The sequence below is a fragment of the Pan troglodytes genome, chromosome 10 (genome assembly GCF_028858775.2).
Source record: "Pan troglodytes isolate AG18354 chromosome 10, NHGRI_mPanTro3-v2.0_pri, whole genome shotgun sequence".
NCBI classification, from domain to species: domain Eukaryota; kingdom Metazoa; phylum Chordata; class Mammalia; order Primates; family Hominidae; genus Pan; species Pan troglodytes.
In genome coordinates this window covers 13,927,782-13,953,675 of record NC_072408.2, presented here as the reverse complement: position 1 = coordinate 13,953,675, position 25,894 = coordinate 13,927,782, and the positions used below count along the sequence as shown (strand labels likewise).

Here is a 25,894-nt window from a genome sequence, read left to right as displayed (position 1 = left end):
GCTGATCTTGTCTTCTTGAGTCGTGGGTGGTAGGAGTGTGCTGCTGCTTTTGTATCAAAGGGAAGGGTCCTGGCAGAATGGGAGGTCAGCCACCCTCCTCCCTCTCTACCCTTTTGTCGCACTGACTGGACCCCCCGGGAAAGCAGGAGACAGGTTAAAAACAGAAGCGCGACCATTTCTTTATTAAATTATACAAAAAGGGAGGGGAGGGGGGCAGCTGTGGGGCTCGGCCCCAACCCCGGCCCCACCCCGGCCTGGCGCTGTCTGAGAAGAGGGGATCTGAGGGAGATCCAGGGATCAGGCAGGATAGGGATGGGGCAGAACATGAGGCTGGGGGATGCAGAGGTTAGGTGGGAGAGGCTACCGGAGGAAGAATGAGGCTGGTAGGGGAGGGAGAAAGAGAGCAAAGAGAGAGAGGAGCAATTGGGGGCCAGCTGGAGAGCTCAGATGGAGCAGGTCAGGAGGTGGAACAATGGCAGAGTGAGGGTGGAGGGCGCAGTGTCTGGAGAGGCGGAAATGAGAAGGCTGGGGAGAAAGAAGAGGGTGGCAGCTCTGGTGCAGGGCCCAGAGCAGGGAGCCAGGTGAAGAGTGGCTGGACTTGTCTGCCCCCACCCCCACCTCCAGGCCCAGAGAGGCCTCCCAACCCCAGCCTGTTGGCAGGGGCTCACGCCGATGCCCCATTTTCTGTCTTCTGCCGTTTGGGATCCGCTTCATCCTGTGGAGAGGGAGAGAATGGGGGAGCTGTAAAATGGGAGGGGAGACCTCCCGCTGTCCCGGTCCTGTTCCAGCCCCCACCCCTGCCGCACAGGGATCTGGGTCCAAATCCGAAGGGCGCCCAGCCCGGCTGCATCCCTGACAGCCCCTCAGGCCCAGCAACCCAGCCCAAACCTCCTCTTCGGCAGCTCTCTTCAGCGCGGGCCCTTCGTCATCCTCTTCTTCTTCTTCCTCATCTGAGGAGCCAGAAATGGGTCATTGGGGAAGGGCAGGAAGCTCCGGCAGAGCCCCCGTGGTCGCCCTCAGCCCTGCTTCAGGTCTTCAAACCCACCCTGACTCTGCTCCTTTGAGCCCGGACTTGGCCAGCCCAGCCTCCCCTGCCCCTCCCCACCTTCTTCTTCCCCTTCATCTTCCTCCTCTCCATCCTCGGCAGTTTCTTCTTCTTCCTCCTCAGCCCCGTTCTCCTCCTCCTGTGGGGACCAGGAGAGGGAGTAGCCTCAGGCTGGCTGCATGCCTTGCCCACCATCACCACCAATGGGACTGGAGACTGGGTGATAAAAGGACTTGGGATGGGCCACAGGGTGGGGCAGCAAGGATGAGAGGGCTCAGGGGAACGGCAGGACCCAGCACCCTCGGAAGGAAAGCAGAGGAAGGATGAGATGATTGGGAGGGAGGATGGTAGGGCCGATGTGGTCCTCTCCCCCACCCCTCCGCACCTCCACCACTTCTTTCTTTCGCTCTTTCCGGCTTGCCTTCTCCTCCACCTTCTCCTTCTTCTCCTTCAGGTCCTGCAAAGGAGAAAGAGGTCACCTTTCTCACCACAAATGGCTTGCAGCCCCTAAGCCCCTGCAGCCCCAGTTCTCCCTCTGTAGTGAGCTTAGAGGTGTGTGAACTGAATAAGGTGGCCACAGCTTAGAGACAGAATAGGGGCCCTAGGGTCCTTACATTAGGGCCATGAAGGGGTTGAGACCAAACACCTCCTTCCCCAAGACCCAAGGTGAGGTGGGAAAGGGATGAAGAAGCAGGAGCGGGCAACCAGGGTAATGATCCCCACCCCCATCAAGTTCTCCCAAACCTCACTGGCTGAAGAGTTCAGCTCAGCAAAGCAAATCCTCTCCATCTGCTTGCAGCCTCAGTGCCCCACCCCCTCCTGTGTCCCTCCGCCTCCCTTGCCTGCCCCCCGACTGCCCGCCCAGCTCTGCCTTTTGTCTACCTCTGGGGCCTTTTCCTGAGGACTCGCTCTCCTGGGCATCCCTCCCAGCTTCCCCTTCAGCTTCTAAGGTCTTTGTTTCTCTCCATCTGTGTCTCCCTAATCCTCAGGCCCCTACTTGGCCAAACAGTACACCTTTGCACGTTCCCAGCACCCCTCCCACTTTCTGCCCTCCCCGCCCCAAAACAGTTCAAGTAGTTTCCTCTATCCCTGCCTCCCATGGTGTATGCATGGGTGTAGTGGAAGTAGCCATTTACGGTGGAAATGTAGGTGAAGTAGAAGAGAAAACAAGGAGGGGAAGAGTAGCAGGCGTGGGAAACAAGGAGAGAGCAACAAACAAGGTCTGTGACTGGGGTGGAATAGGAATGGAGAAGAGGGAGGGACCAGTCTAGTAGACCCTCCCACCAGCCAGCCCCTCTCCTTCACCCCAAGATCCTAGCAGGCACAGGTTGACGTCCTGTGCTGATATGGCACATCTGAGTCCCTTCTGGACACTACACTAGCCTCCCAATTCAGATTCCAGTGCTCTCCCCACCCACTCCTTGGCAGGCACAGTGTAACACGGTAGGTGTCCTTGTGTGATCTGATCTGGTGTTGGTGTGCCACGCTGTGTATCTGATTCCATGTGAATGGAAGTCTCCTGTGTGAGATCACCCTGGGCTGGGTGGGGGGTCCTTTCTGGAACAGGATAGGGGATAGGAGAGGAGCCTGGTGCAGAACAGCTGCCCTGGGGGGCACTCAATTCCCTTCTCCCTTTAAGGGTAGCTCAGAACTCTTCACTCTCACTCCAGAGAGGGTGCCCTTCCACCCCACCGTGAGGTCTTCATTTCTGTGCCACAAGGTCAGTATGGCATTTCCACTACCTAGGGGGGTCTTCCCTACGTCCTGGGCCAGGAGAGCAAAGAGCTGGTTAGCTTCTCTCTGGGGGCCCCAGCACCAAAAGTCTGTATGGCCCTGGCCTGACTTTCCCATCTGGGCTGATGCAGGGAGGGAGAATACCAGAGACCAAAGTTCAAGGGGCCGGGCCCTCTCCTCCCCTGTTCTGTCCTTCTGGTCACTGTCCTTCCATGATCCCTTTTCCAGGAGAATATGTGACCTGGGCCCTAGGTCTTCCGCTAAGCAGCCCTCTGGCCTCATTTACTCAACACAGGCACACACACCGACACCGGCCGACAGCCATGCACAGACACAGTTAGAGAGGAGCACCCACGCGATGGGAGACACATGGCCCAGCGTTGGGCCATTCTGGTCCACACTCTTGAGACAGCACGGGAGCACAGCGGAGCCACTCAGCACTCACAAAGCGACAACATGGCTCCAGAACATCTACGTCTCCACATGCACACATGTAACTGACACGGGCAGTCCCACACACTCGCTGGATTTCAGACATACAAAGACACCTACTCAGTGAAGTCACATGCCACCGCACAGCCCGCCGGAGGGCCACACGGGCGCACCTTGGCAGATCGCACACAGCCCCTCTCCCACCGCCGTTAATCCCATTGGCTCCCCCCGTTTCACTCCGCGGGCCTCCGGGAGACCTGTGTGACGGCCCCTCAGCAACCACCGCGCCCCCCCCCCCCACCCCGCCATACACATACACACACAAGATAGGGCTCCCAGCCCCCAAACCCCGGCCGCGTTAATTTCCCAAAGCGACACTCCGCAGGTTCCCTGGGGAAATTAGAGGAAGGCTGGAAGAGAGGCAAGGGCGAACGGATGGGGCCGGGGAAGGGAGCTGATGAGGGCGAGGACAGCTCGACGCAATGCCATGCAATGCCCAGCCTCGGCTTTTTCGAAGGCTAGTCCTGCCCCGCTTCTAATTTTTAGGAATTAGAGATTCTTTCAGTGTGTATGCGGGAAGGGGACGATGAAGAGAAAAGAAAGCTGAAAGCCAGCTGAGGGGAGGGAACGAGAAAACAGAGGCGGCCGCCGTCCGGGGAGAGAAGCGAGCGACGGTCGGGCCGCGGGGAGGGGCCCGGAGGAGCAGCCTCCAGGGAGAGTCCTGTTTACACTTGAGGATCTCAAACCGCTTAGCGAGGAAAGGTGAGGTCAGGTTGCAAGGAAAGACGCGGCAGCGGGGCGCAGGGAGGGGGCGCGGCAAAGTGAGACTCGGGGCGTTCGGACGGGAAGCCGGACGGGATCCGGTCAGCGAGGTGGGGCCGAAGAGGGGTGGGGACGGCTGCGGGGGCCGGCGCGACCGGAGCGGCGAGGCCGGACGCCGTGGTGCGCGCAGGGCAGCTAGAGGGCGCTGGCGCTAGCCGCGCGGAGCCGGGAAAGGAGCTCCGGGCCGGGGAGCGGTGGGAGGGCGCAGTGGGGTCCGCCAGGACCCGGGCGCAAAGGCCGCGCGGGGCCGTCGGTGGCGGCCTGGGGCGAAGGACCGCGCCGGGCCCCAGGGCTGCGCGAGGTCCGGGCCGCCGCCGCCCCCGCCCGTACCTTGGCGCTCAACTCGGCCGCTGCCTCCACGCTTTTCTCCGACATGGTGCCGGGGCCGGGGCCGGGGCTGGCGGGGAGCCGGGGTCCCGGGGCCAAGACGGAGGGGCCCTGGACGGCGGAGGGTGGCCGCGGCCGGAACCTGGCGCGGTGGCGGCGGCGGCGGCGACAGCGGCAGCGGCGGCCGCTCGGCAAGCTGGGTCTCTGGAAGAGGCGGCAGAGGCGCGCGGGGTGGGGCGGGGGTGGGTCTGGAGCGGAGACCCGCAGGGCTGCGGCCGTCCGGAGGGCGGGCGGAAGGGCGGTGCAGGCAGTGGCCGGCGCGCTCGGCCGCGGTAGCTCGATCCCGGGCTCGCCGCCCCCGCACCAGCAGAGCTGCCGCCGACCAGCCGCTGCCGCCCCCGGGAAGGGAACCCGCTTATAAGGCGGCGCTGCCCGACGGGAGGGGCTTCCCAGGGGTGGGGCAGGCGGGAGCGGGGAGGAGAGGAGAGGGGAGGGGGATGAAAGAGGAGGTTGGAGAGGTGGGGATAGGAGGATGAAAGCGAGGGGAGGGAGAGCTAGGGAGTCGGGAGGGAGGACGAGACCAGGAGGGGGAAATGGAGAGACTGACGGCCGCGGAGAAAGAGTGGGGCGAGGAGGTGGGAAGGGGTGGGGTTCCTGCGGGGAGGCACCTTTCCAAATCCCAACCTACTGCCTGCGAATGTGGAGTCTGGCTTTTGGGGGCGGACTGGAGAGGTGGCCAGAATCCTACTGACCCCAAAAAAAGCCCTGGGATTTTGCCAAGGGGTGGGGTGAGGGGAGCAGATGGGAAGATAGGGCAGGTATTTGAGAAACCAAAAGCTTAAAGAAGAGGAAGAGGGTTCGGGCGCTCCTTCCACACCACGCCGGATTTCCCCCTCTCATCCTCCATCCACATTCTCTGGATGGCCTTGAGGAGGGGTGGGAGGGCAGAAAGGGCGGCCCAGCCTTCTGTCCCGCCAGATTGACACTTGTGACCCTTGCCGGGTGCCTCCCTTCCTGGCCCCGTGCTGTGAGCCGGGGGGAGTCAGGCCCCCTGGTCTCCTTTGCTGTCTTCCAGCTCTCTTCCATCTTCTACCTCTCTTATTCGCCCGTCTCACCTCACTTTTATTCGCCTGGTCCTTCTATTTCTCTTCATCCGTCCTCAGTCATCTGTACCTAGACCCCTCCCTCACAACCAATTATAACTCGAATCGCTCCCATTCTTCTCTCACCTCTTCTCCACTCCTCACTGACTCTCTTCTGCCCTTCCACCTCTGGTCTCTTTCCCTATCTTTCCCAGACAACCCTGCTCTTGTCTTATCTGAGTCAGGCACCTGGCCCTCTATTCTTGGCTGGCTTTCCTCAACTCCTCTTTCTGTCCTCATTTTTTACATTTTCCATCCTTTAGCTTTTCTCATTCCTCTGCTGCCATCTTCCCTAGCCTTTCTGGGTTATATTTGCCTCCTTTGCAAATATAATACAGGTCCAGGTCTGGAGTTCCAGCCCCACCCTATTCCACACATCCTCAGCTCCTCGCCCTCAATCTCGGTATCTTTGAGTCATTTTGAAAAGCTTGGGATTTCAGAAGGGAACAGGGGCTGGGTTGTGTATTAAAGGTCAGGAAGGTGGACAGAGTGGAAGGCTGGGGTTTGGAAAAAGACCTTTGGTGTGCGTGCACTCCCATATTTGTCTGTCATTATCATTATTCCTCATCTTATTTTCATTTTATTAATAAAAAACTACGTTGATGATCATTATCATTATTTTGTGTTTGAGTGCTTAAATACACCATCTTTTGGTCCCTTGATGTACACGCCTCCCAGTTTCTCTTTCTGACTTTTCTATCAATATTTCAGTCTCAGTCTCCTCAAAAATCTTGGGGCCCCATCCAGGATTTTTCCTTGCCGGACTCTGTCCATCTTTTCTGAGATCTTTCCATGTCCCTCTCTCAATCTGTTTCTCTGACTCACTGGCTGATGTCTTCAGCCGTCTCTCACCGTCTCCATCTCTGTACTCCTCTTGCTTCATTTATCTCCCTCTCCTCGATCCTTTGCTACTCCCCCCCCCCCCAACAACCCAGTCTCCCAGTCTCGCTCCCTCCCCATCAGGCTCTTTCCTCTCCCTCCCGCCTTCCTTTCCTCTTCCCTCCACTCCACCTCCCAGCCCCGCCTGCTGTCTCGGACACCCTGCTGGGCTCTTACCCTGTTGCCCTGGTAACCGCCCCCCACTCCGGTCACCTCCACTCCCCTCCCCCCTCCAATCACCGCCACCAACAACCTCCATCCACCTTCCTCCTATTTTTCCTGATAGCCAATAGAAACCCTGTTGCCAGGTGGAATGCTCATTTGAATCAGCCAATCCAGAAGCCTAACTGCTTGCCCTGCCTTATATGGGGATGTGAGGAGGGCCACTCCCCCAACTCCAGCCCCACAGGGGACCGGCCCCTCCAGTGTCCCTTCTCCCCGCCCTAAAGAGAGGCTGGGACACTCCCTCTCACCCTTCCATAAGGGACCTGGCCTCCCACTTCTCTAACTGGGACCACCAGGGTTAGCGTGGGCTGTGGGCCGGACTGTGGGCTGGGCCTCAGGGCTGGGGGTGGGAATGAGGTGTGATTAGGGAAGGGGAGGCGGAGGGAGCCGGGAATTTTGCCCAGGGAGGGGTGTCTGGGAGCAGAGGCAGCTGCAGTGGAAAATTCCAGAGAGATGGAGAGGCAGAGAATGGGAATCCTGCCCCAAAGCCCAAGGGAGTGCCTTGAGAATCTAAGAGCTTGAACACTAGGGTCCGAGGGACCCCAGGGAAAAGATCTAGAAAGCTGGAGGCCTGGATCGAATTCCTTTCCTGGTGGATGAAGCATCCTTTAGCCATCTCTCTCTGGTTGGACAACAAACCAGTCTTCTGAAGTCTTGGCTTCATGAGAAAGAAGCTGGAAGTGAGACTTGGGATGAATGTGGAGTGAGTGGGATCTGAAAGCCACCCGACAGTCCTAGGGGTTAGCCTCAGAGCCTCTGGGGCCAACGGTGCTAAATGGCCTGTGTTTGCTTTTCTCTGTGGAACTATTTCTGAGGCTTTGTGGAGGCTTGCCTATTCCTAGAATTACCTTACTCTACAGTCCAATTGAGAATTTCTCCCACTAGTTGAATGGGGGAAGCATGTGCTTCTTACACATTTTCTGAAAGCGGGAAAAAGGTGACCAGGTGAGAACAAGGAAGGTCTGAGCCCCCTGGAAACGATGACTTCTGGCCTGACATCCTAGAAATTTACCTTGATACCATGTGTGGGAAGTGTTCAATTCTAGTTATTTCCATCTCATTCTTGGTGAATTCTTCCCCCTCTCCAGCTTCCTGGATTTTTTCAGTGTGCCTATTTCTCCTGTTGGTTAAGGGGTAAGGAAGGCCTAGTTATCATTCAAGGCCTTGGAAGACAGAGACCTGAAAGTTGGGGGGGGGCTATCTCCACTCCTCGTTTTACTTTATCCCCATTCCATTCCCAGTGACCTCATTTTCTATCCCCCATTTACCCCATTTTCCTTTGCTTTTTTTATTTTCAATCTAAAACTTTTCAAAACGAAAGTCAGTGGAGAGTTGAGAGGAGATGGAGTCCTAGAGGAAGACCTAAATTAGCCTAACTTCGATCATGTTTATCATTGTTGTCTTGAGACAGAGTCTCACTCTGTCACCCAGGCTGCAGTGCAGTGGCACAATCTCCACTCACTACAACCTCTGCCTCCTGGGTTCAAGCAACTCTCATGCCTCAGCCTCCCAAGCAGCTGGGATTACAGGCATGTGCCACCACACCTGGATAATTTTGTATTTTTAGTAGAGACGGGGTTTCACTATGTTGGCCAAGCTGGTGTCGAACTCCTGACCTCAGGTGATCTGCCCACCTCGGCCTCCCAAAGTGCTGGGAGTACGGGCATGAGTCATCGCACCTGGCCGGATCATGATTGAGTGTGTTACCTCCGTGGGTGTTAAAAATAAGGAGAGAGAATCTTCCAAGCAACATTAAGGCACATCCATCATGCGTCCCGTCTCCGTGGGTACTCCTTTTCTGCAGTGCCTCCCTGATTCCTCCTGACTTTGCAGACCCGTATCCCTTTTTCCCATATGTTGTTCTCAACACCCAACCGCCTTCCTTGGTCTTCCACCCATGTCTCCTGTGGCATAGTATCTAGCGCCACACCAGGGACAAACAAGAAAGCTCAATAAACCATCTATTTCCTAGCCCAGTGGCACCATTTTGGACTCAATCTCACAGCTCTCTCAACCTTCTTCAAGGAAGCTGGGAAAACACAACATGCTGCCAGGATACTGGCTTCCCTCCGTCTGACTTGAGATCTTCCCAGTAACTACTGGGAAGATGTCCTGGTTGGAAGTCTCTTATGTTTTGAACATCACAACCAAAGTTTCTGTGGTTTTCCTACTTTTCTCCATGAAATTTCTCCCCAGTAAAAAAAGAATGGGTTTCACCTTTGTACCTCTCCTTCAGATTCTTTTTTTTTTTTTTTTTGGGGACAGGGTCTCACTCTGTCACCCAGGCTGGAGCACAGTAGCACGATCTCAGCTCGCTGCAACCTCTGCCTCCAGGGGCTCAAGTGATCCTCCCACCTCAGCCTCAGTAGCTAGGACTGGAGACGCCCCACCACACCTGGCTAATTTTTTTATTTTTCATAGAGATCGGGTTTCACCATGTTGCTCAGACTGGTCTCGAACCCCTGGGCTCAAGCCATACACCCACCTCAGCCTCCATTATAGGCGTGAACCACACGTGGGCCCTTCTTCAGAATCTTGATTGGCTTTTCTTATTCCCCCTGCCCTCCTTCGGGAATGCCTTTGCCTTTTTTTTTTTTTTTTCCCCGAGAGAGAGTCTTGCTCTATTCCCCAGGCTGGAGTGCAGTGGCGCAATCTCGGCTCACTGCAACCTCTGTCTCCCGGGTTCAAGTTATCCTCCTGCCTCAGCCTCCTGAGTAGCTGGGATTACAGGCACCCGCCACTGCGCCCAGTTAATTTTTGTATTTTTAGTAGAGACAGGGTTTCACCATCTTGGCCGGGCTAGTCTAAAATTCCTGACCTCGTGATTCACCTGTGTTGGCCTCCCAAAGTGCTGGGATTACAGGTGTAAGCCACCGCACCCGGCCTCGCCTTTGCTTTTACACCTAGAATAGTTTGCTATTGCCTGACTCTCTCTGTCCTGCCTTCAATTTCTCCCCTACATTCACTCTTCAACATGTCTTCATGGGCCTTCAACAAAGTCCAGAAGGAAGGCAACATTTATGGGTGCCTTCCAGCTCTGTCCAACAAAACTTTCTGTGATGATGGAAATGTTCTTTATCTGCACTTTCCAACATAGTAGCCACTAGTCGTGTGGTTACTGAACACTTGAAAATGTGGCTAGCGCAACTGAGGAACTGAATTTTTTTACTTTTAATTATTATTATTATTATTATTTTGTAGAGACAGAGTCTCACTCTGTCACCCAGGCTGGAGTGCTGGAATTCAGTGGCATGATCTCGGCTCACTGCAACCTCTGCCTCCCAAGTTCAAGCAATTCTCCTGCCTCAGCCTCCCAGGTAGCTGGGACTACAGGCACACGCCACCACACCTTGCTAATTTCTTTTGTATTTTAGTAGAGACGGGGTTTCACCATGTTGCCCAGGCTGGTCTCGAACTCCTGAGCTCAGGCAATCTGCCCACCTCGGCCTCCCAAAGTGCTAGGATTACAGGCATGAGCCACCGCGCACGGCCTTTTAATTAAATTTATTTATTGAGACGGAGTCTCGCTCTATTGGCAGGCTGGAGTGCAGTGGCACGATCTCGGCTCATTGCAACCTCCACCTCCAGGATTCAAGCAATTATCCTGCCTCAGCCTCCCGAGTAGCTGGGACTACAGGTACGCGCCACCATGCCTGGCTAATTTTTGTATTTTTAGTAGAGATGGGGTTTCACCATGTTGGCCAGGAATGGTCTCGATCTCTTGACCTCGTGATCCGCCCACCTCGGCCTCCCAAAGTGCTGGGATTCCAGGTGTGAGCCACCGCTACCGGCCATTAATTAAATTTAAGTAGCCACATGTGGCTAGTGGCTATTTTCCCATATGGGATAGCACCACTTTAGGCCTTGGCCCTAAACTGCCTCTTTTTCCACCTTTTCAACCTCCATCACCAGTAATCCTTAAGTAGAAAGTCAGGGAGCAACTCTGGCTGCTGTGTTTCAGGTCATCAGGGCCACTGTTGGCATATACTTTACCATAGGTGTGTGTTTGTTCAGAGTGTTCACATTTTCATAGATTAAACAGACTGTGTGGCTGATCCAGGGGACCAGTAAAAATGAAAAGGCAAGGGAAAATAGGACAAGGAGTAACAGCTAAAGACTTGTTTTGCCCAGAAGACTGAGGAAGGGAGGATTTCATGACCAGAAGGAGACGATGACAGTGTCCACCGAACCCTCCCAGGTGACTTCAATCTCAGAGGTCCTGTTCTCTCTTCACAGACTCCCTAAACTATTCCATGTTATACTGCAATGGGTTTAAGTCGCACTGCCAACACACACCTCAAACACACTTTAAACTCTCTGGCACTAGCTTCTCTCCGGAGTTCCAGAGTCATGATTCCAGTTCTGTTCTGTTCAGTTCTCCCCGGATGCAACACAGCTCCTCAAACCTAACTTGTTCCCACTGAAATTCCCTTGGGTTTCCTCTTTCAGTTGATGGGACTGTCCTCCACCCATACATTCGCGCCCAGGGGTCAGCCACCTTTTCTTTCCCTCCCCAGATCCCTCATTCCTTGAGTGCCTCCTCTGCTGTCTAATCCCCGCCCTGCCTCTGCTCAAAGGCTCACTCACTGACTTTAAGCTTAAGCTCCTTAGGGTTTTCAATCATGATTTTAGAATTTTTTTTTTTTTACATCTTCAGCACCTATTTCCATACCTGGAATATTGTAGAAGCTCAAAGATGTTTCCTGAAATGCATAAACTGCCTTTCTACCTAAAATATAAACAGACTATTGTAATTTTCCCTACAGGACAAATTCTACAAGCAAATACGGCCCTTCAAGGTCTGGTTCCTTTTAACCTCTGTAGCCTTACCTCACACCACTACTCCCTCAAAGTTTTGCTGCAGCAATTTTTTTTTTTTTTTTTGAGATGGAGTCTCGCCCTATCATCCAGGCTGGAGTGCAATGGCGCCATCTCGGCTCACTGCAACCTCCGCCTTTAATAGAGACGGGGTTTCACCATGTTGGCCAGGCTGGTCTCAAACTCCTGACCTCGTGATCCACCTGTCTCGGCCTCCCAAAGTGCTGAGATTACAGGCATGCGCCACTATGCCCAGCTAATTTCGTATTTTTAGTAGAAACGGGGTTTCTCCATGTTGGCCAGGCTGGTCTCGAACTCCTGACCTCAGGTGATCCACTTGCCTCGGCCTCCCAAAGTGTTGGGATTACAGGCGTGAGCCACCGTGCCCGGCCAGGATGTCTTCTTGAAATGATTAAAGAATAATTTGAAACTCCAGTGCTAATGCCAACAAGTACCATTAGCATATCTACCCAAGACGGTCTAATATCCAATATCTTATAGTCAAACTAGGTATGGAAGTCCCTCATTCCTGTTGTCCACATCTCCTCCTACCTTAGGCTAGCTTCAAGAAATGAGTGTCCAGGTCAGTTATCCTGGATAGCCACACAGTCACGAGTTTCCAAACAGTCACCGCTTTAACATATTCTCAAACCACTATTTGTACATTTTCAGTACAGTACTTGGCAGTGTAAGCAGTGCCTAGGCCAGAAATCCTGGAAACATCCTTGACTCCTCTCTCACACTGCATCCATCCATCAGCAAATTCTGCTAGCTCTATCTTCAAAATACATCCAGAATACGACCGACCCCTTCTCATTGCCTCTACTGCTTCTAACCTGCTCTAAGCCACTATCAGGTCTCATCTGGATTATGGCTACAGCACGCTAATAGGGCTTTCTGTTTCTGCTGTTGCCCCTCCCCCAACAGTCTGTCCTCCATACAACAGCCAGAGTGATCCTTTCGCAGGTTTTACAAAGGCTTAGAAAGTCCCACATGACTGGCTTCCTTCTTCCTCTGTGACCTGGTCTCTCACCACTGCTCTTCCTTCTTTCACACGTGTCTAGGCACATTGGCTTCTTGCTGTTCCTTGACCACACTAAGCATGCTTCTGCCTTCCTGCATACTTGAGGGCCTTTGTGCTTGCTACCCTTTTTTGTTGTTTATTTTTTGAGACAGAGTCTCGCTCTGTTGCCCAGGCTGGAGTGCAGTGGTGTGATCTCGGCTCACTGCAAGCTCTGCCTCCCGGGTTCAAGCAATTTTCCTGCCTCAGCCTCCTGAGTAGCTGGGATTGCAGGTGCCCGCCACCACACCCAGTTAATTTTTTTTTTTTTTTTTTTTTGTATTTTTTAGTAGAGACGGGGTTTCACTGTGTTAGCCAGGATGGTCTCGATCTCCTGACCTCATGATCCACCTGCCTTGGCCTCCCAAAGTGCTGGGATTACAGGCGTGAGCCACCACGCCCAGCCTAATTTTTGTATTTTTTAGCAGAGACAGGGTTTCACCATGTTGGTCAGGCTGGTCTCGAACTCCTGGATTCAAGTGATCCACCCACCTCAGCCTCCCAAAGTGCTGGGATTACAGGCTTGAGCCACTGCACCTGGCCTGCTCTTGCTACTTCTGCCCAGAATGCTCTCATCCCAGCTATTTCTCTCACCTTGTTCAGGTCTCTGCTTAAATGTCACTTCATCAGTGAGGTCTTCCCTAGTCACCTACATCAAAAGCAACAACTGCCTGCCTCCCAGCTTGCCTGCCTGTTCTCCATCCCCATTCTACCTTGCTTTATTTTTCTATCATTACTGTATCTCCAGAACCATGAACAGTACTTGACACAGAGTAGGCATTCAGTACATATTTGGCTATATATATATATATATATATATATATTTTTTTTTTTTTAAAGCTGAAAAGCTGACTTTTAAAAAATGCTCTCAAGTCACTTTTCTCTCTCACTGAGTTGGCATTCCCCCCCCCCCTCTACCTGGGGCACCTTAGCGCTCCTTTATATAGTTTATCTCCCTCCCCCAACACAAATGCACATCACATCCACACACACTCAGCCACACCCGCTCATGCCGCTCAGGCAAAAAACTCAGTTTCCCCTCATTCCCTCATCACTCCTCCACCCTCCCTCCACTCTAATGTCTCACAGCCCTGGGATTGCTCCAGAGGCATGACCTCACATCTGAAGAGACGACCCCTTTTCTGGCCCAGCTGTACCCTCTCAAGGACTTCATGACTTTGGCTCCATCAGATAGAACAGTGAACGCTGGAACTTTGTTTCTCTTCCTTGCCAACAATCCTTATCTGCCTTATGATTGAGCCTCACCCCTGGCAGGGCCTGCTCTCCCTTCTACATCTTACCTATGGGACACTGTTCACCACAGTTCACTGGACAGAAAGGAAAGAAAAGAGAAAAGAAAAGAGGAAAGGAAGGAAGGAAGAAAGGAAGGAAAGAAGGAAGGAAAAGAAAAAGGAAGGGAGGGAGGGCAGGCCAGGTGCAGTGGCTCATGCCTGTAATCCCAACACTTTGGGAGGCCAAGGCGGGCAGATCACCTGAAGTAGGGAGTTCGAGACCAGCCTGACCAACATGGAGAAATCCTGTCTCTACAAAAATACAAAATTAGCCAGGCGTGGTGGCACATGCCTGTAATCCCAGCTACTCCAGAGGCTGAGGCAGGAGAATCACTTGAACCCAAGCTGGGAGGAGGAGGTTGCGGTGCGCCGAGATCATGCCTTTGCACTGCAGCCTGGGCAACAAGAGCAAAACTCTGAAAAAAAAAAAAAAAAGAGGAAGGAAGGAGAAGAAAAGAAAGAAAGAAAAAGAAAGAAAGAAAAAGAGGAGAGGAGAGGGAGGAAGGGAAAAGAGAGAGAGAAAGAAAGATAAAGAAAGAAAGGGCCGGGCACTGTGGCTCATGCCTGTAATCCCAGCACTTTGGGAGGCTGAGGCGGGCAGATCATGAGGTCAGGAGATCAAGACCATCCTGGCTAACACGGTGAAACCCTGTCTCTACTAAAAATATAAAAAAATTAGCCAGGTGTGCGGGCACCTGTAGTCCCAGCTACTCGGGAGGCTGAGGTAGGAGAATGGCGTGAACCCGGGAGACGGAGCTTGCAGTGAGCCGAGATCGTGCCACTGCACTCCAGCCTGGGCGACAGAGTGAGACTCCGTCTCAAAAAAAAAAAAAAAAAAAAAAGAGGTAGGGAGAGAGGGAAAAGACAAGAGGGATGGAGGAAGGGAGAGAGGAAGAGAGTGAAGGAGAAGAGAGGAAAGGAAATGAAGGAGAGGGAGAGACCCGGAGAAGGAAGACAGACACAAACTCTGGTTACTTGCAAAATTACATCCCTTTAATTCCTGGAGTAGACAACTGCCTATATGGTATGTCTCCAAGAACTCTGAAAATGGGCTCTTGCATTTCCTCTTTCATCCTCACCTGTTCAAGAGGTTTTTTTTTTTCTTTTTTTCTTTTTTAGAGACAGGGCCTTGCTCTGTCGCCCAGGCTGGAGTGCAGTGGTGTGATTATGGCTCAAGCAATCCTCCTACCGCAGCCTCCCAAGTAGCTGGGACTACAGGCACACACCACCACACCTGGCTAATTTTTTTTACTGAAGAGACAAGGTCTCACTATGTTGCTCGGGCTGGTCTCCAACTCCAGGGCTCAAACAAGCCTCCTGCCTTGGCTTCCCAAAGTGTTGGAAATACAGGTGTGAGTCACTGTGCCTGGCCAACAATTTCCTTTTTTTTTTTTTTTTCTTTTTTTTTATTGAGACGGAGCCTTGCTCTGTCGCCCAGGCTGGAGTGCAGTGGCAAGATCTCGGCTCATTGCAACCTCTGCTGCTGGGTTCAAGCGATTCTCATGCCTCAGCCTCCCAAGTAGCTGGGAGTACAGGCACGTGCCACCATGCCTGGCTAATTTTTTTGTATTTTTAGTAGAGACAGGGTTTCGCCATGTTGGCCAGGTTGGCCAGGCTAGTCTCGAACTCCTGACCACAAGTGATCCATCCACCTCGGCCTCCCAAAGTGCTGGGATTACAGGCGTGAGCTACCGCGCCTGGCCAGCAGATTCTTAAGTTTTGGAAGGAAGAAGAGAAAGGACTCTAGGCACCTAAAGGCAGTAGGTAAAGGATAGCAGGTGGCTGAGCACAGTGGTTCATGTCTGTAATCCCAGCACTTTGGGAGGCCAAGTTTGGGCGAATCACTTGAGCTCAGGAGTTTGAGACCAGCCTGGGCAACATGATGAAACTCCCCATCTCTACAATTTAATTGAAAAAAAAAACAAACGGATAACAGGTAACTAAAAAAGAAAAAGGTGGCTACAAGACTGTATGCCTTCAATTGGCAGAGACTGTGTCTTATATTTTGTATGTATGCTTAATACAATGTACCTAGGACAGTTCCAGGCCTCATTAAACATTTGCTTTTTATTTTTATTTTTTTTGGAACAGAGTCTCGCTCTATCCCCCAGGCTGGAGTGCAATGGCGTGATCTCGGCTCACTGCAACCTCCACTTCCCAGGTTCAAGTGATTCTCCTGCCTCAGCCTACTTGTGGGATTACAGGTGCTTGCTACCATGCCCGGCTAATTTTCGTTTTTGTTGTAGTTGTTGTTTTGAGACGGAGTCTCACTGTCGCCCAGGCTGGAGTGCAGTGGCACAATCTTAGCTCACTGCAATCTCCATCTCCTGGGTTCAAGTGATTCTCCTGCCTCAGCTTCCTGAGTAGCTGGGATTACAGACATGTGCCACCACGCTGGGCTAATTTTTGTATTTTTAGTAGAGACTGGATTTCACTTTGTTGGTCAGGCTGGTCTCGAACTCCTGATCTTGTGATGTGCCCGCCTCAGCCTCCCAAAGTGTTGGGATTACAGGCGTGAGCCACTGCGCCAGGCCTTAAACATTTGTTGATTGGCTGGACAATAAAGAACTTGCTTTAGAAGGAGGAGAGGACAAAAGAAAAAAAAATGGATAGGATCTCTTTAGTTAAGTTTCAGCCACAGAACCTTTACCGGGACAACTCTTGATCACATGTCAAACTGCTTTCATTTGGGGCAAGAGGATAAGGGGAAGTTGCATGGTGGGAAGTGCAGAGATCTGGAAGACAGAAGATTTTACTAAGTCTCTTCCCCCAGAAATAGCAATGAAAAACAAATTTACTTGTATTCTGTCTGTTTTCCTTTGACTTGCCAGTCTGCCAGCTTATATCTTAATTATCTGTCTCTGCTCCCTGTCTCTATTGTTGTTTTTTCCTCTTTAATAATGATCAAGTCCAAAGAAACGTGAGAAGCCCTGTTCCTAGCACCTTTTCCTGAGTCACCAGGGACCCCCTCTTTCTCCCCCAGGGAATTATTGGGAACAAGTCTTTCTCATTGGGTCAGCCTCCACACAGCACTAATATGGCTAAAAGCCAGAGTAAAGAACCAGGGAAAGCTGGAGTTTGGATGAGTCTGGTTAAAGTCCATCCTAGACAGTCCAAATGCCCTGACCCCAAAGGGGAGGGCCCTTCTCTCCAGCAGAGCCAGATTTTATGCAAGACATTTAGTATGTCAAAGTATCAGTCTCTGGCCTTGGAGGCAGGTCTTCTGGGCCCCGTTTTAGCTCCTCCCCTGGGTGATCCAGGTTAACTGAGCTCTCCACTCCTTTGTTCCCCCAAACTTTAGACCTTTGACCTAAGAAAGCAACCAAGAAAGGTCAGTGCAGGACTGGGAGCTCTTGAGGACGCAAGAATTAGAGTAAAAGGAAGGGGAGAGTGGCATTAAACTAATAGATTTCAGAACTGTAGCCTTTCCCCAGTCCAACCCTTCACGGATGGGTAACGGGGGAGGGTCCAGGTCCCTCTCCAACGCGAGTTCTCAAGGGCCTCGGGTTCCAGCCTGGCCGAGGAGCGCCATCTGGCGGCCAACCCCCCAACCTGGATCCTCTGCCCCATCCGACTTTCTGAAGCCCGAACTAGATCTGGGCTGGAGAGTTTCACCTCCTCCTCGGCGTCACTCCGGGGACTCCGCCCTGCCAGGAACGCTCCTCCTCAAGCGGGGACAGGCCCAAGCGCCTCCCCCGCAGGAAAACTGCCCATCCTCCCTCTAGGGTAGACTGCTTCTCCAGTAGAGTCGGCTTAAAGCTCCCCCCAGGGATCCGCCCCGCCTCGTCGCCCACAGAGAGCCCGCCTCTCCCCAAGGGGCATCTGCCCCTCGTCCTCCAGTTTCCCCTTGAGGAGGGAGAGAGAACGTGCTGCACTGCGCCCCCAGGTTCAACCTCCAACCCGGTCCCTCCCGAAGAATGGATTCCTCTTCTCCTTCTCCTCCCCTGCCTTATGGGAGCCTCTTCCAGTCCACAGAACCCAAATCGAGGTTACTAATGAGCTCCCCTTCTTCGTGCCCAGGGGACCCCTCTCGGCCTCAGGCTCTGCTCCCCTGAGCTTGGCCCAATGGCCCCGCCGCCCCTGGGACTCGGCCCCAGCCATCTCACCACCCACGCCAGGGGGCGGGGCTCCCACGGCCCGGCCCCGGGTGGGCGGGTCTATCGTGACGTCACTTCCGCCCGGGCCTGGCCGAGGTTCGGGCTCCGTGGGCCGAGGGGGGGTACGGAGGTGGCAGCTGTGGGAGGAGGCGGCGTGGAAGGCCGAGGAGCTCAAGCCCGGACCAATCCCCACGTCCCGGGCCGCGACCCTGACCCTGCAGCGTACCGGGAAGCGAAACCGGCCGGATGGGCCGCTGAGCCCGAATCGGGCACTGGTGAGGCTCGGGCAGAGCTGGCAGCCCCGGACGGGAGCGGGCCCACGGGGCTGCAGGGTCTGGGAGCCCGGGATGCAGGGTGGGGAGAGGAGAGGCTCAGGCCTACCTCTCCTGCTCGCCTGGCGGGGAGGCGGGAGCTAGAGGAGTCGCAGACAGGCGCGGGGGGCTTAGTGAGGCCCGCCTGGGGGAGGCCTGAGTGTAAGGAGGGGGCGGGGTGGCTGGGGTCATTAATGGGGCGGAGGACCTGCACTTGGCATTCTCATCTAGAACGGTGTCGTCGGCGGGAGGAGGGGAGAGTATGCTACCGGCCAGAGCTTTGGGAAGAGGATGGCTCTGAGTGGGGGAGGGAAAAACCGAGAGGGTTGGAAAAATTTTCCATGGCCCTAATTGAGAAAGAGGTTTGAAGAGCCCTCCCTAGAGGGTTGTGTGGAACACCTGGAGTAGGGTCTCCCTGGAGTTTAGGGGGTCAGTTACAGGATTTGGAAAGGACAGTGCTCTGAGAGTCCCTACACTGAGTGGGTGTGCAAAACCCTGGCCACCTCCAAGTATCTGAGCTTCCATATCTTTCCAGTGTGGAGCCCCCTGGAGCTGAGATCAGGATGTTCCGCTTCATGAGGGACGTGGAGCCTGAGGATCCCATGTTCCTGATGTGAGTATTCCCTCCCCCTCAAGCTCTCCCACTCCAGGTCTCTGAGCAGTTCAGGCAGACATCGGGGTTCCCATTGCTAGGAATGGTTGGAACTGGCTGGATACCTAGCTCCTACCTAGCAGGAAGTAGGCATCGGTGCCACTGTTGCTCTGTGCGTATTTTTTTGCAGGGTGGTGGAGGGATTGACAGTTTGGCACTTCTGCCATCCATACTATGTGCTCACTCCACAGGGATCCCTTTGCTATTCACCGTCAGCATATGAGCCGTATGTTGTCAGGTGGCTTTGGATATAGCCCCTTCCTCAGCATCACAGATGGCAACATGCCAGGGACCAGGCCTGCCAGCCGCAGGATGCAGCAGGTAATGGTGCTGAGACACACCTGAGACCCAAAGAAAGGTTGGAGGTTGGTTAGGAAAGCACTTAATTTTCTTGCACTACAGCCAGCTGAGCAAGTGAAATGCTCTAGGAGTTGGGGAAAGGGTCAGGAAAAAGGGCTTTGTGACTCCCTTTTGAGAGGATGGAAAAAAATTGAGGCCATGGGCCTAGTTTGGGATTGTAAAGAGATAGGATGTAGTCTCTAATTTCTGTTCCTCATGTGTTCCTGTAGGCTGGAGCTGTCTCCCCCTTTGGGATGCTGGGAATGGTGAGTCTTTATCTCCCTGTGTCCTTCCATCTCAGACACACTCTCTACCCTTAGATATTATTCCCAAATGTGCCTCTTAGGAATAGTTTCATGAGTAACCCCAGAATCTTCTCTTTTTATGGCATTCACAAAGCTCTGAGCCTGTTGGGTACTAGGAGCCCTGTGGGTTAAAGGTGTTAAACTCTTGTTGGGAGGCCGAGATGGGTGATCACTTGCAGTCAGAAGTTCGAGACCAGACTGGCCAACATGGTGAAACCCCGTCTCTACTAAAAATACCAAAAAAGCCAGGCATGGTGGCACACACCTGTAGTCCCAGCTACTCTTGAATCTGGGAGGTGGAGATTGCAGTGAGCCGAGACTGCGCCACTGCACTCCAGCCTGGGCAACAGAGCCAGACTCCATCTCAAAAAAAAAAAAAGAAAAGATGTTATTAACTGTTGTACTCCTAGAAGTTCATACGCATTAGGAAGATGTAATTGTCTAGCAAAATTTGTTCTTTTGAGGAGGGAGGTGCAGTTAAAGGGCCAAATAGAGATGATTTTTGGTAGGTTTTAACAATTTCATGCCTTACCTCTTTAGAGTTTAGAATCCATTACTTTGGCTTGTTTCCTAAAGATGGGGGGAATATAGCAAGCAGGAGAAGGAAAATTGGATCAGAGCAGTCACAGAGACTGAGGAAGGGGTCAGCAGTTCACAGGAGGAGAAATACGAGTATTCTGGTTATTTTAACGAATGAGAAAGAGAACTTGCTAGATGTGAAGGAAGAAGAGAAAGGAAATGTGCAGCCATGTGGGTTGTGGGTTCCTAAACAGGATCAACTCTGAACACTGACTTTGCTTTCCTGACTCTGTTTTCCATCTCTTTCCTCCAGTCGGGTGGTTTCATGGACATGTTTGGGATGATGAATGACATGATTGGAAACATGGTGAGACTTGCCCCATACCCTTCCCCGGCCTTGCTCTCAGTGATGGCTGACAACACCTTGCATCCTCTAAGGCAAGAGGGAGACAGTATGCTAGTGAAGGGTAAAGTACTGGATAAAGTAATTGAACCAGAGAGCCTTGGGACCCTGTATCTGCTGTCATGCCTGCCTGAAGCAGCCAGCAGCAGCTCTCTTACGTAGCATACAATTAAGGCCCTGTCTCTTCAGGTCCTTCTTGCTCGTGGTTGGACTCAGAGGAATTTGGGAGGGTAATGATGAGGCCTGATGTTTTTTCAGTTCTTGCATTTTGTGAGAAAGATACAGGCTAGAACAGGCAGCTGAAGGGTGAAATCCCTTCACCAGGGGTGACGCCTCCCCATTCAGCCCTCCCCTACCTACCCTGTCCTCAGGAACACATGACAGCTGGAGGCAATTGCCAGACCTTCTCATCTTCCACTGTCATCTCCTACTCCAATACGGGTGATGGTGCCCCCAAGGTCTACCAAGAGACATCAGAGATGCGCTCGGCACCAGGCGGGGTGAGTGGGGGAGCCCTCCTGTCCCAGAGAAGGTGGGATTGAGCGGCACTGCCAGAAACCCTGGCTGCTTTTTTCCAGATTGGGTTGTGTGTGGTGTGTTTATCCTGAGATGGTATAGGCAGGGCTTTGGAAGGGGCGGCTGAGTCTGCCATGTTCTGCCTCATCCCAGATCCGGGAGACACGGAGGACTGTTCGGGATTCAGACAGTGGACTGGAGCAGATGTCCATTGGGCATCACATCCGGGACAGGGCTCACATCCTCCAGCGCTCCCGAAACCATCGCACGGGGGACCAGGAGGAGCGGCAGGACTATATCAACCTGGATGAGAGTGAGCCCTCCCTCCCGCTTCCTGGCTGGCAGCCCCTAACCCAGTTCCCGTGGACATCCCTAACACATAGACACTTCTGGGGCAAAGCTCTGGGTCAGCCCCATATTCCTTTTTTTTTTTTTTGAGATGGAGTCTCGCTCTTGTTGCCCAGGTGCCCAGGCTGGAGTGCAGTGGCGCGATCTCAGCTCACTGCAACCTCCGCCTCCCGGGTTTAAGCAATTCTCCTGCCTCAGCCTCCCGTGTAGCTGGAACTACAGGCATGTGCCACCACGCCCAGCTAATTTCTGTATTTTTAGTAGAGACAGGGTTTCACCATGTTGGGCAGGCTGTTCTCGAACTCCTGACCTTGTGATCCACCCCCCGACCGTCGGCCTCCCAAAGTGCTGGGATTACAGGCATGAGCCACTGCACCCAACTGTCAGTCCCATGTTCTTACTGCACTTGGAGCCTCCTCCGCTCGGGCTGAGTCAGGTGCTGGCGGTGTCTTTGTGAGGGGCCTACTTTGTCCCTGAAGTTCCGTATTGATAGTGTGACACCCTTCTCCACCTTGATCCGTTTCTTTCTCCCCTTTATCTTTTTCAAATCCGCAATTATTAAGCACCTAGTGTGCACATAGGACTGTGAACCTGAACTGAAGAATAATCCCATTCTGATTTCTTCCTCCAGTGGGCCACCTTAGGCCTACCGGTGGCTTCCTGGGACCGTGCAGAAACCAAAAGAGCTAAGGGAATTGCCACCCCACCCATCCCTGCACGCACACTCAGCCTTCGCTGCTTTGGCCGGAAAAGCTGTGGCTCGCTCGCACATCGGCCTCCAGGAGCCAGGCCGCACACAGGCCTCGTGTCTACTCTGTCCTTTCCAGGTGAGGCCGCAGCGTTTGATGACGAGTGGCGGCGGGAGACGTCCCGATTCCGGCAGCAGCGTCCCCTGGAGTTTCGGCGGCTTGAGTCCTCAGGGGCTGGGGGACGAAGGGCGGAGGGGCCTCCCCGCCTGGCCATCCAGGGACCTGAGGACTCCCCTTCCCGACAGTCCCGCCGCTATGACTGGTGAGGGCCCCGGGCCCTCAGCCTCTCTTGTAAGTATCAGGAGTAAGGAGGGTGGGGTGCACCTGCGGACGGTCCTCGGCTGCCAGGCAGGCTCAGTTCAGGCTCCCGCAGGAGCTGCCTTTGGTAGTACGAGTTGACGTGGAAAGAGAACAATGTTCTCACTGACATAGGGGATTAAACCCCAACTCCTGACTCTTAACGTAAGTTTTTTCTTCCTTTTGACTTGTGCTCCTCTCTCTTTCCCCCTCCAGGTACAGGCTGAGAGGCTGAGAAATCATCCCCTGAATAACTTTTTCCTCTCTGATTCCCATCCCCAATTTAATATTAAATTAACAGGCAAGCCGGCCCCCACCTCTCCCTGGGGGTCTCAGGGAGAACCTTTCACGGCGCCCTTTCCCTACCTTTTCCTTCTTTAATCTCCTGGTTTACCATTGATGACTTCGCCTCTGCATCTACTGACTTGATTTTTCATTCTGCCACTCCATCTTCAAACCCCCTCACCTTTCCCATCCTACTCCTGCCATGCATTGAAGGGTCAATGCATTTTGGGGTGAGCTCTGGGTTTAGGGGCCCCCTCCATCCCTCAGCTACCCTGGATCTTTGCCCACCTCTTCCTCAGAGCCCCCACTGAGGGGCCGTAGCCCTATCTAGGGCTGTGGAAGGAGCAGACTGGTTCCTAACTCTCTCCCTCCTCCTGCCCACACACATCAAAAGAATCTTCCCTACACCCTTCTCTGCCTTTATTTTTTGATTTGTGCAACTTGTAACTAGGTGTTTATGGAATAAAGGAGAATGGAAGAAAGACCAAGTGGGATTCTGGCTGTACTTTTGATCTTTTCCTGTTCAATTCAACCCTGCTGTCTCCTCTGAAGTTACCTTCTCACTTTTCCTCGTCTCCACTTGTAGTCTTCGTACCTCAGAGTTCAAGCCCACATCTCCTTGGTACGGACAGACCATCAGCACTGGCAGGTGCAGGCCATCAGCACTTGGCTGGGCTAGGCTGGGGCGTGAGACATGAGCACCTCTCTCGCTGGCTCTTCCCTCACATTCTGCTGTAACTTTGCTCTTCAGGGATGTGTTGGGCATCTCACATGGGTGCCTGCAGAACTTGCTGCCCCTTGCCCCTTGGACAGAGTTTCTTTCCTGCACTCTGGGTGGAAACACTTCAGATAACCCTACACAGGCCTTCAGAGGGGAAGAACTCTGGTCTGCAGCGTTCCACAAACCCTCCACCCACAGTAGTTGAGAATTTGAGCCCAGGGAAGGAGCCTAGAGAAGAAAACTAACCTGGAACCTGAGCAGGACTGGAAGGGCATGAGGAGCTCAAATTTCTCAAGACGTTTGCTCTTGCTTTGCCCAGCCAAATGGGTCACTCTGTTTCTCTTGGGAACTTACTTAATGATGACAAATGTGTAGGAGAGTCTGATAATGGTTTCCTCTTCATGAAAGTCTTGAGTTCTTTTCAGTTGGTAAGGACACAAAGATACCTAAGGCTCTGGGTCCTCTCAGGGAAGGGAGGATCTTCCCGTGTCTCATGGACGAGTAGATTCAAGAGGATAAGGAGGATTTGTCCAGTGACTCAGCAAGCAGAGAGATGAAGTTGAGCTCAACAACCAGGCACTGGTGTCCTAGTCCAGTGCAGTTACTAAATCTCAGTAAGTAGGCTAGGCTGGTGAAGATGCATGACCGGGTGAAGGGAACCCAGTGGTGAAAGAATCCAGGAATCCCAGAAGTCAATCTAGTGTGGATTATTCACCACCACCTGGGCTCTGAACTGTGGATGATGGAACTCAGCAGCCATGGCCCTCATCTTTTTATCTTTTTTTTTTTTTTTTTTTTTTTGAGATGGAGTATTGCTGTGTCACCCAAGCAGTGGCGTGATCTCAGCTTACTGCAACCTCCACCTCCCCAGTTCAAGAGATTCTCCTGCCTCAGCCTCCTGAGTAGCTGGGACTACAGGCGCACACCACCACGCCCGGCTAATTTTTGTATTTTTAGTAGAGGCAGGGTTTCACCATGTTGGCCAGGCTGGTCTCGAACTCCTGGACTCAAGTGATCCACCTGCCTTGGCCTCCCAAAGTGCTGGGATTACAGATGTGAGCTGCTATGCCTGGCTTCACAGCCCTCATCTTTAAGTGTAATCTTGCCCTGTCCAGATAAGCACACGACTGTTTCCTCTGGGAAAGGAGTCGTTTTCTTCACTGTCCTGAGAAGGCAGCAAGGTAACCTGGAGTTGAAGGAGCCTCAGTCCTTAGCTCTGCCACTGACAGCCTTGTGGTCTTGGGCAGGTCACTCACCTCCCTGGACCTGAGTTATGTGGGGCCCTTCTAGCCACAAAATATCAGGCCCAGCCTCTCAACCCGGATTTTAGTTCCAGTGCCCACACGCGCATGTGTAGTCTTGAGTGTGACTGCAGCAGAGTAAGGCTGCCCTGACCTCAGTCCAGGTGAGTCAGTCCAGTGTTTCAGGGACTCCCCTGTTCAGGTCCCAGCCTGTAGACATGTGAACTGATTTGTACTCCTGCTCCCTGCTGTAGGGTTTGGACCACCCTTCAGCCCAGCCCTTACTCCTGGGGCCTGTGACTAGTTCTCAGCAGGGCTATGTTGTGGGAAGTGAGGTGTTAGCATCAGTAGAGTGAGATGCTCAAGAACCAGCCCCCTAGCACGTCCTGACCTGTCTGCCACTGGGGTAAGGGCCACGGGAGAGGAAGAGGAAAGGAACTTTCCCGAGGGACACAGATATTCTACTTCCGGTCAGCTCTCCATCTGGGCCCAGCCTCACGCAACAGCCACCCCTCAGCCACCGGCCCAGCGAATATCCAGAGGACATGGGCAAACGCCTCAGGTTATTTTCTCCACCCCAGAACATTACAGGTTGGAAGAGGCTGACACTAGGTGTGTGACTAAGCAGAATAACAGAGGAGGGAGACAGGATGCACACGCACAAGCAAGACCTGGCTCCACCACTCAGCTGCACTGTGGGAAACACTTCCTCTCTCGCAACATCAGTTCCCCATTTTGTAAAATGAACCTTTCTAGGCACTGGTGACTATGGAGTCATACCTCAGAACTGAGACCTGAGTGAGTGCAGAGAGTCTGACATGCACATGGGATACAAATGACCATTCCACGCTAGTATTTCTCCCTGATCACTCTCTCCCTGCCTTGCTCCTTCAGGGTTCTCTGGTGGTCCCTCATCACCCACTCCATCCTCAGGACCCCTAAAATACTTCCAGACACGATCTGGATCTCATCCTACTGATCTTGAACAGCCCCCAGCCGCTCACCCTCCCAGCTCCTGGCTATCATCTTTCACTCTCTCCAGACCTTAGCCCCACAGATCAGCAAAGAGAAACAAATGTCTGAGGCCACTCTCCCCCTGCCCTGTTTGTGGTTTGGGATTTTTCCCCCTTTCTATTGTAATGGCCTCAGGCCCTAGTAATAATACCCTTTTTCCTCCACCCTCTACCCCATGTCCAAGTCACATAAACAGGTGACCCAGAGAACCAGAAGCTGGCCCACAGAACCCAGCAGTCTGGTCTTGCTGCCTGCATATTCCAAGTCCATTTAACTCACATAGCTTCCTGCCTTTATGTTCCCAATCCTGGGACTGTCATT

General features: G+C 53.2%; 2 protein-coding genes across 5 annotated transcripts; one reads left to right on the top strand and one right to left on the bottom strand.

Moving 5' to 3' along the window:
• Positions 1 to 154: 154 nt before the first annotated feature.
• Positions 155 to 5,200, bottom strand: PTMS (parathymosin). The gene is made up of 5 exons (XM_016922858.3): positions 4,364 to 5,200; positions 1,431 to 1,502; positions 1,106 to 1,184; positions 889 to 950; positions 155 to 715 (listed from the first exon to the last, which is right to left on the bottom strand). The coding sequence occupies exons 1-5, from the start codon at positions 4,406 to 4,408 to the stop codon at positions 665 to 667; spliced, it is 309 nt and encodes a 102-aa protein (XP_016778347.1). The 5' UTR covers positions 4,409 to 5,200; the 3' UTR covers positions 155 to 664.
• MLF2 (myeloid leukemia factor 2) lies at positions 3,904 to 23,085 on the top strand. 4 transcript variants are annotated; one of them, XM_063786254.1, is made up of 9 exons: positions 3,904 to 3,973; positions 18,720 to 18,797; positions 19,028 to 19,157; positions 19,406 to 19,441; positions 20,313 to 20,366; positions 20,774 to 20,902; positions 21,072 to 21,231; positions 22,094 to 22,306; positions 22,529 to 23,085. In XM_063786254.1, the coding sequence occupies exons 2-8, from the start codon at positions 18,748 to 18,750 to the stop codon at positions 22,279 to 22,281; spliced, it is 747 nt and encodes a 248-aa protein (XP_063642324.1). In that variant the 5' UTR covers positions 3,904 to 3,973; positions 18,720 to 18,747; the 3' UTR covers positions 22,282 to 22,306; positions 22,529 to 23,085. The 4 variants fall into 4 exon arrangements, with proteins under 4 accessions (XP_063642324.1, XP_003313506.1, XP_063642323.1 ...); XM_003313458.5 differs by lacking the exon at positions 3,904 to 3,973 and adding an exon at positions 17,502 to 18,148; XM_063786253.1 differs by lacking the exon at positions 3,904 to 3,973 and adding an exon at positions 17,579 to 17,764.
• The last annotated feature ends 2,809 nt before the right edge of the window (positions 23,086 to 25,894 follow it).

What these genes read in the sequence shown, in the direction of transcription:
- PTMS (XM_016922858.3), bottom strand. Translation starts at nt 4,408, where the DNA reads ATGTCGGAGAAAAGCGTGGAGGCAGCGGCCGAGTTGAGCGCCAAG. An exon ending in AGATGAAGGGGAAGAAGAAG is followed by an intron (nt 951 to 1,105) that starts GTGGGGAGGGGC and finishes CTGGCTCCTCAG; the next exon opens with ATGAGGAAGAAGAAGAAGAG. An exon ending in AGAGAGCTGCCGAAGAGGAG is followed by an intron (nt 716 to 888) that starts GTTTGGGCTGGG and finishes CCCTCTCCACAG; the next exon opens with GATGAAGCGGATCCCAAACG.
- MLF2 (XM_063786253.1), top strand. Translation starts at nt 17,694, where the DNA reads ATGGATTCCTCTTCTCCTTCTCCTCCCCTGCCTTATGGGAGCCTCTTC. An exon ending in GAGGATCCCATGTTCCTGAT is followed by an intron (nt 18,798 to 19,027) that starts GTGAGTATTCCC and finishes CTCACTCCACAG; the next exon opens with GGATCCCTTTGCTATTCACC. An exon ending in TGCGCTCGGCACCAGGCGGG is followed by an intron (nt 20,903 to 21,071) that starts GTGAGTGGGGGA and finishes GCCTCATCCCAG; the next exon opens with ATCCGGGAGACACGGAGGAC.